Source organism: Eucyclogobius newberryi, unplaced genomic scaffold (genome assembly GCF_026437365.1).
Source record: "Eucyclogobius newberryi isolate DKJ021-1_F unplaced genomic scaffold, fEucNew1.0.hap1 SCAF_7, whole genome shotgun sequence".
Lineage (NCBI taxonomy): Eukaryota > Metazoa > Chordata > Actinopteri > Gobiiformes > Gobiidae > Eucyclogobius > Eucyclogobius newberryi.
Window position 1 is genome coordinate 31,390,711 of NW_027316389.1, and position 8,058 is coordinate 31,398,768.

At 42.8% G+C, this 8,058-nt stretch overlaps 2 protein-coding genes across 2 annotated transcripts; both read right to left on the reverse strand.

Annotated features, from left to right (window-relative positions):
- Positions 1–755: 755 nt before the first annotated feature.
- kxd1 (KxDL motif containing 1) lies at positions 756–1,817 on the reverse strand. The gene is made up of 5 exons (XM_072434974.1): positions 1,742–1,817; positions 1,501–1,613; positions 1,272–1,424; positions 1,156–1,202; positions 756–1,077 (listed from the first exon to the last, which is right to left on the reverse strand). The coding sequence occupies exons 2-5, from the start codon at positions 1,596–1,598 to the stop codon at positions 821–823; spliced, it is 555 nt and encodes a 184-aa protein (XP_072291075.1). The 5' UTR covers positions 1,599–1,613; positions 1,742–1,817; the 3' UTR covers positions 756–820.
- Positions 1,818–2,228: 411 nt separating this feature from the next.
- On the reverse strand, positions 2,229–8,053 carry sinhcaf (SIN3-HDAC complex associated factor). The gene is made up of 6 exons (XM_072434786.1): positions 7,881–8,053; positions 5,552–5,679; positions 5,332–5,431; positions 5,116–5,239; positions 4,884–5,034; positions 2,229–4,387 (listed from the first exon to the last, which is right to left on the reverse strand). Exons 2-6 carry the CDS (start codon positions 5,677–5,679, stop codon positions 4,057–4,059), a joined length of 834 nt encoding a protein of 277 aa, XP_072290887.1. The 5' UTR covers positions 7,881–8,053; the 3' UTR covers positions 2,229–4,056.
- Positions 8,054–8,058: the final 5 nt, after the last annotated feature.

The window sequence follows — 8,058 nt, forward strand, 5'->3', positions numbered from 1 at the left end:
TAAAACTCTAAATGTTATCAGAGATTAACACATTAATTAAAGTGGAAAACTAAATGTTCTAGGCATTAAAAATGAGGTATTGTAGAGTTCTTCACAAATATAGCACTTTTAATACGGTGCAAGTAGTGAAATGTGGTTAAAACTCAAATTTGTGTAATTGCAGCCATTTCGCTATTAGTTATCCTGTTGTAGACTAAAGCACTGTAACTGCAGGTATCATGGGTAATTATGGGCCCTCACTGGTCAAATGATCAAACTCACAATCCTCTTGCTGGTCATGGTCATTGTTCCCATTAAGATTTTCTACAAATATACAAACACATCTTTACAAACATTTTTAAGTACCGTATGTTATTCACAACTTTCTAGAGACATCAACTCAATACACCCCAGAACATGAGTGCATTAGCAGAATAAATAAACAAGACACATTTAAAATTCAACCCCATTATGTGTAAAATTACACCTTGTATCGGAGCTCCTAAGCACAGAATCATGTAAACATAGAATAGTCTTCAGTACTTGGACCAATCTAAAGCAGGTGTTTAAAGTAGGGGCGTGTGATAGAAAGTTACACCTGCACAATTAGTTTGTTCATGTCGGATAAATGTAATCATCAGGAGCCCTTGATTGGTGGGTTCACGTGAAAGTATAGAGCCATGTGCAGCCATGTCCCGACTCCCCACTATTTACTGCATGTCCTCCCTTCTCTCTCATCCCCTATTTCATTCTCAATTGTCCTGTCCGATAAAGCCTACGGGCCAAAATCCTAATAATCATATCACATGCCCCGCTCTTATGTAAACTCCATCAGTTGTCTCTATTCCGCAGGTACAGCGTCTGGCCCCTCGTCCTGCAGCACAGCCACCTCTTGACCATCATAAGTGGGTGTGTCGGGGGCTTCCTGGGACAGGTCCTCAGAGCACCGGCTCACTGAGGGCGAGATCACATCTGGACTTGTGTCACATGACTCTGTGCTTTGTTCAGGCGTGGCTATGGTGGTTGGTGTGGCAACACTGGGGGGGACCGGGTCAAATTCGTCATCATCGTCCTCCAGAATGGGTGACTCGTGAATGTCTGTTAGAAGGGCACAAAGGTGTTTAGAGGAGGATAAAGAAGGTGCATAGATACAGACAGGAGCAGAAAAGGCCTCACTGCTGTAAGCGTCAGGATACTGCTTTGCCAGCTTTCCCTTCAGAGTCCTGGACAGAGAGCTGATGTCAGGGCTTGTTTATGTTCACACATGGTTAACTGCAGTCTGCAACACTCACCTGATTCTTCTGAAGACACTGTCCAAATCCTTCTTCATCTCCACCAGGGTCCGGGTGTGGAGCAGAAAGCGCTCGTTCATCTGCTGCAGTCTCACATTTGACAGTCCATTAAAGTTAATCAGCATTTCATTAGTTTTCTCAAAGCGGTCCAGCCTAAAAAAACACTTAATACAGTAAGTAAACAGAAGAGCTGCAACAGAAAGTGACTCTTTGGAGCAGGGCAGCTCACATGTGTCTCTGAGCCTGGATGATGGCATTGACATCCTCAGAGTTGACCATGCTCAGCATCCTGTTACAGAAGACACCAGAGGCTGTGGGCTCCGCCATGATGACGAGTCTGTCCTGCACAACAGGAGATATAGAACTAATGGGCTAAAGAAATGTCATTTAAATAGTTATCACAGAACCGATCAAACCTTTGAGCAGGATAAAATTTAAAAAAAGAAGAAATCCAACGGTACTTGTCCTACCTTTTGCTCCCGTTACGGTGACTTTCTTTAAAATGAATCAAATAAAATGTCTGTTAGATTTAAATGGTGCATAGAAGAGAACATCTGTTAGCATTAGCATTGAACGGTCTCCACTGACTTCTGGTCACGTGACCGTCACGTCACATGACGTAGCGTTGCTGTCTGCTGCCCTCTGGCGTCAGGGTGTGCACGTGCACTCTATTATATAAGCTGCTGCTGCTGCTGCTGCTATTATTTATTTAAATTCCAGACAGATGCCGCGTTTGAAAGGAATGGACTCACTCAACATGCATCACAGACCGCACAGTCTATATCTATGTCTTAACCCATTGTATTGATATTGTTACTACTGTGTTTATTCATCAAATAAATGTCTACTACAGGAAAATACTGCTATAATTAATTGTGTTCTGTGCTTAAGTAATAAAAGGTGGCTATTGGTTGATTTATTGTATGTTAAAAAAAAACATCACTTCAAAATCGAGGAAAAACTCACAAAATTACTTTATTAAGGGACAAGTAAAAAATTACATGAAGTATAAAAAATACAAAACAGCTTTGTCTAACTTGTAATCTAAGTAAATGCATAGCAGTACAGAACATGCAAGTCTAATGTTGTATTCTACAGTTTCGTAATATATTACGCTACAAGCTACAAGGGAAAAATACCGTTTTGTTGCTGTAATTCTAAACAATACAGATCAAAGTGTTGGTACTGAATAAGTTAGGATTAAGGTTAAGCAGTAAATAAATACGACCACAATTCACAAATATTGACACCCAGTAATTCTACACAAAAAATTAACAAAGTCTGTGCAAGAATTACATTCAATTTGATGTATTTAAAAGCCATACTTACTACACAGGTCTAAAAAGAAAGTCTAAGCAGGAATATGGAAATACAAATAAATATAAAATAAATAAATAATGAAAGACATTTAAGAATTGACCCCACCCCTTATATACAGAACCCGCCCACTGCTCCCAACATTGTCACATGTGCAACTCTCATTTTAGTGTTCATCAGAATACCATAAACGTACTTACAAATGACCAAGTGTCCATATACCTGCACAGAGTTTACATGGGTGAATTTAATGTGCTTTGGCTTCTATTAGATAAATAAAGTAATATTAGACTATATATCACAACACATTTGTGGTATATAAGAGGCTATGGTAAATTTCCAGGGTATGCAAATAATGGTATAAAGTCTTTCACCATAAATAGACCGGGAATGACACAGAGCATTGATACGGATATTCCTGAATGACAATAGACCGGTGGTGGGTTTTACTGTGGTATTTTGTGATATTGTAAAATGCAAAGACGTGTTTATTTTTTTCATTTTTTTTTTTTCATTTTTATATACAAAAATAAGTTAGAATTTTAAAACTTGATTTAAAAAGAAATCAAGAAAATAAAAGTAAAATTTACAGCTTATATAAGGCCATGCAATTTTGTACTCATGCATCAGATCGTTTGGTCTTTTGGATGAGCGGGCTTGCCATTCATGCAAAAAAATGCACTATGTGTCGCTGAGGCCACAATAATTGGAGCTACTGTCCCTTTTGTTCCTTAATACCAATCCAGAATTAACACTAGCGCTGTCCGTAACACATTATTATTAAGGCTGGTGTATTTGCTGTTGAAGCTGTGAATAGGCCTTAGTTCAAACAGATACCCACATATTGTACAAAGACGCTAATCCGGTCTAAAAAAACCACAAGATTTTTGATAGGAATGGACATGGTGGTAAATAGACACGCACACGAGGGCAACTGTACAGATCTGTGTGTCTATGTAAAGAATCGTTCATTCCAAAACGAGATAAACCACCAAGAAATCCTTTTCGGAACCAAAAAGAAAGCTAATCTACAGTCATTTCATTATAGTAATACCATTTTAACATACAGTTGTATATTCTTCAGTAAATAACGATATCACATGTGATGATTATAAGATAGCACCACTTCTCTGTCCTGACAAATGCGCAGTGGAATTATTGCATTTTGGAAGAAAAAACCTGTAAATGAACTAGCAAAGTTGAACTCTAGCATTATCTCTAAAGTCAATCGAAAAACACCACAAAAGAATGGTCCATCAATATACAAAAATATGACAAAACACAAAACAGAAATGTTCATAAGTTACTGTTTTGACATAACAAAAACAAAGCTTCATAAAAGGTTGTGTTTGAGCTGCTTGACGACTGAAGGCGATCTGAGGCCACTTCCTTCAGTAAGTGCTTAAGGAAAAGCAACACCCCAGGATTTCAGAGATGTGTGCAAAAAGTGAGATTGGGATTTTTTTTTTTACCAGGCTTCCTCGGCGACAGCCACGCTCCTGGTTGGAGAGGTTGTCACGGTAACGCAGAGTGGTGCAGACTCTTCACACACTGGCATCTCTGTCTCCTCCTCTGGCTGGTGTGCTGGGGATTTCTGCCTGCCAACATCTGGTGCTCCGCCCGGGCCCAGCTCCACCTCCTCCTCGTCCTCCTCCTCGTCCTCCTCGTCCTCCTCCTCCGGCTGCTTCTGCTGCTGCTGCTGGCGCTGCTTTTTGCGGCAGCATGGTTTGAACAAATGAGGGTCAATGAGCACCTCCCCAAAGCGGCCCTTGTAGATGATGCCACAGCACACCTTTTGCCTGGAAACACATGACACGTACGGTGATGCCACGTGTACTAGGAAGACAATCTATGTCTAATGCACTGATAATGAGATTGTAATGGTCATATTTTAGTTACTGAATTAACTAACAAAAATGAACATGCCATGATTTGGTATTTGGGCACATTACAAATTTATATTTAAGTGATGTGTGGGTAACACTTAGTAAACTAAGCATTGATAAGCACTAATTACTTGCTTATAAGCACTTAGACAAGCATTTGTAGATGGCTAATAATACATAAATGCTGTATAAATGACAATAACCAAAAAGCATGTGTGTTAATAAACAGAAAGCTGCTTATTCATCTGTTGCCAGTAACCAAGTGATATAAGCTAGTACATGCAGTATAAATGGCTTATTAAGAAACCTTATTTTAAAGTGTCTAAAGATAAATAAAAGATTATGTTTTTATATGAAAAAAATGTGTTGCCTTATCTGTACTACTTCAATGATTGCATGATATATATACCTCCTCCAGTAAGTTAGATCCAGGAAGGAGAAGACTGGTGACCGGCTGGAGCCTGGGGTCAGCTCGGTGTCAGAGCCGTCGTCTGAGAGGTTGCTGTAGCTGGGAGACTGTGCTGGAGAAGCACTGGAGGTGGTACTGTGGGCGTCCGAGTCTGTGGGCACATGGAACACAGTTAAACTCTTGAAAGGCTAAGTAAAAAGGCTAGACTTCCAACAACAAAAAGCAGACTAACTGTTCCTCTTGAGCTCCTTCTGCAGCCTGCTGATCTGGCTTGGCCGGGCTCTCTTTGAAATGGACTTAATCTTTTTGGGCCGTGACGTGAGCTTCAGGCTGGGACCTCCCCTGGCGTCTACCACCTTTGAACAACAGAGTGTGTCATTAAAAGCTTGTGGCGTCAGCTCCTGGTGGTCTGTTGCTTGTAACCATGTCATAAATTCACATTACTCACGTGATTCCAGTTCTTTTTGGTTCCCACTGGAAGCTTTTTCCAGCGTTTGACCAGAAGGACACAGGCGTTACAGATTTCCCCAGATCGAGTCTCACTCAACCTGCACAAAAGTAGAATTAAAACGTGAATAAAAGGACCCACTCCAGAGTGTCTGAGGCGCGTTACAGGTGGGCGGCTCTCCTCGCGACAGCCACGTGCGGCGGCCGGACACGTCTCTTACCCGAAGCAGGACTTGAAGTCCTTCTCGTACCGCTTGCTGTCCGTAAAACGGGAACTGGAGGACTTTGCGCGGCAGATGCAGCAGCCGTCCAGACTCCTGTACATCTTCGGCTTGTGGAAGCCAAACATCTGAGTAAAAACATGATTAATATTCATTAGTCAACGTCTCCTTCTCATTCATCGTGCAACGACACCAGTGCTGCACGGAGAACTGCCTTCTGGCTGTGGATCTGTGCACATTTTATGAGAATACAGCCTGATATACAGCCTGACTAGAAATATTGAAGTGAGATGCGTTTGCGTGAAGCGTCTTTTGGTTGTGACCCACATGCAGAAGTAGGTCAGCAGTCAGACATCGTGTCAGACAGATCCTGTAGTCGCGCTGTGCGCACAGGACGCGCGCTTCACTTTGGACATTCAGAATAGTTTTCGCGAGTTGCCTCCAGCACCAACATCATTGTGTTTAATTTTAGTGCAAAAGAGACTCGAAGTGCGAGAAACACGTCAAGGGGAGGATCAAAACTCCAGCTACGAAGCTGAAGGATGTGCAGAGGAAATATGATTTGTGTTGCTAGGCAAATTTAACTCTCGCTGTACCACATGGAGACCTGAACTGCGGCAAAACTGTGAGCCGCGCCCCCCAGACTGATTTTGTTCTTGCCATCAGTCCTCGGGGTCCTCTGACAGTGCGGGGCCACGGCGCGCGGCCAAAGCGCGCTAAACAAGAGGGACGTCCCACTTTGGACACGCGCTCAAAGGCAGAGATACTCTTTTGGGGCGTGTTGCATGCAGGGGAAATACCCTTCAGTCCAAATTGGAACATTTCATATTCATCGCATTATTTCTGAATGACAAGGTCAAATAAGTCAGAGTGGATTATTTTCTATGTGGCACTGGTGGCGATCTCTGCTGCACTTACGTAACGCATAACACGGTGATCATAGTCTAATTCATCCTGAGAAACTAGACACACAGCGTGTCGCAGGATACAACAGTGTAAAGGTCATAATATAATTCTGCACGACCGAATGGCCGTAGTTTACGCTGTGGTAAGCAAGCTACAATAGCTTAGAGTTTGTAACAATTTTAGGATGGAATTGAACTATAACGAATAGCTAGCTACAGCTAGTTCTCCACGTGTTCCATCGCCGCACACGTTTTACTCTGGAGCATCTCATCTGTAAAGCGTAGACGATCTCTGCAGCAGAATACAGTACGTGACGTAGCTCAACATGGCAACATGGAGCACACTTCAAAGGCGGAGGCAGAAGGGGGTGTGATGCGATTTTCCGCTTAAGCTGTAAAATTGAACAAACTCAACATTTTTTGAAAAGCCGTGAAGACTTGCTAGAATACAGACACTAGCAAAATATAAAATGTTTAAAAATGAATAACGCTTCTTTTGGAAGGAAATAAAAGTACAAGTCGCCGCTTACACCGCCCACACCAGTGAGGAAGCATGGCATCCACACGACCTGCTTCATGCGCAACCATTTTAGAATGACCGTCCTACTCGACGACGAACACTTCTCTAGCGCCGCTATTCCAGTGCAATACACCAAAGAAAGTGAAGCAAACACACTGCAGGAGCATTTTGTGTTAGTTTTGAAACCAAAATGGAGCTTTCGAGTTAGGACGGTGTAATATGATCTTTACTCTTTGTTATTCCACAGCGGCGTCACTGCAACAGTCCGCCTCAAGCACATGTGTCCCACAAGTTCAGAGCGCACGGCTTAAACTTCTACAACTGCACCACACTGGACTTACAGCAGAATGTTTGACTTTGTTTGAGTTTGAGGCGGGTTTAGACGGAGACTCGCTGTTTTGTTGACAGAGGCGCCCGCGTGCTCAGACGCAGCTCGTGCGGGTGGGCGTGAGACCCAACTTGCTTTAGCACGCGCTAAGACTGTCGACGCCACAAGCTCAACGCGAGCACACAAACACAAACTAACAGAGCAGCACACAACAAGCCACTTTCACAAGATGTGGAAGCGGAGAATGAAGTAATGACAGCAAAGCCCGCGCAGCTGCAGAGCGGCACAGCACCACTGGCCGTCATGTTTGCACGCGAAGATCAGCGCTGCACTTTCTTTTAACGGGCATTTTAGTCTGCGTTCTATGGCAATAACTTCATTGGCTCCAGGGTTATTTAAAAAGACTGCCACATTTGATTCTGCGCCGGGGCTTGGTTCCTGCAGAGCATCAGCAATTGTTCCACGCAACTCGGTGTTTATTTTGAGTCGCATCATTTAGATCAACTATAGCCATCATTAAAATAGTGCGTGTCCGCATCCACAGCCAATGCGCAAAGCCGCTGCAGCAGGTCTTACCTTGCTTTAGTTGAGTCAAGTAAAAGTATGAATCCTCCAGACGCGTAGATACAATGTGACTAATATGAAGATGAGCATCAGTAAGTCGTTCTTGTTGATGTCGGCGCTTGTGGACGGGACTGAATAGTTGTGGACACAGTGCGCATGCGTTGTATCCACACCTCCATTTCAGAGTAGA

Excerpts from the sequence above, each read along its gene's own strand:
- kxd1 (XM_072434974.1), bottom strand. The coding sequence starts at position 1,598 with ATGGCGGAGCCCACAGCCTCTGGTGTCTTCTGTAACAGGATGCTGAGC. Across the intron at positions 1,203-1,271 it reads AGTGTCTTCAGAAGAATCAG|GACTCTGAAGGGAAAGCTGG; the intron begins GTGAGTGTTGCA and ends CTCTCTGTCCAG. Across the intron at positions 1,078-1,155 it reads GTATCCTGACGCTTACAGCA|ACATTCACGAGTCACCCATT; the intron begins GTGAGGCCTTTT and ends CCCTTCTAACAG.
- sinhcaf (XM_072434786.1), bottom strand. The coding sequence starts at position 5,679 with ATGTTTGGCTTCCACAAGCCGAAGATGTACAGGAGTCTGGACGGCTGC. Across the intron at positions 5,240-5,331 it reads CCAAAAAGAACTGGAATCAC|GTGGTAGACGCCAGGGGAGG; the intron begins GTGAGTAATGTG and ends TGTTGTTCAAAG. Across the intron at positions 4,388-4,883 it reads GATCTAACTTACTGGAGGAG|GCAAAAGGTGTGCTGTGGCA; the intron begins GTATATATATCA and ends ATGTGTTTCCAG.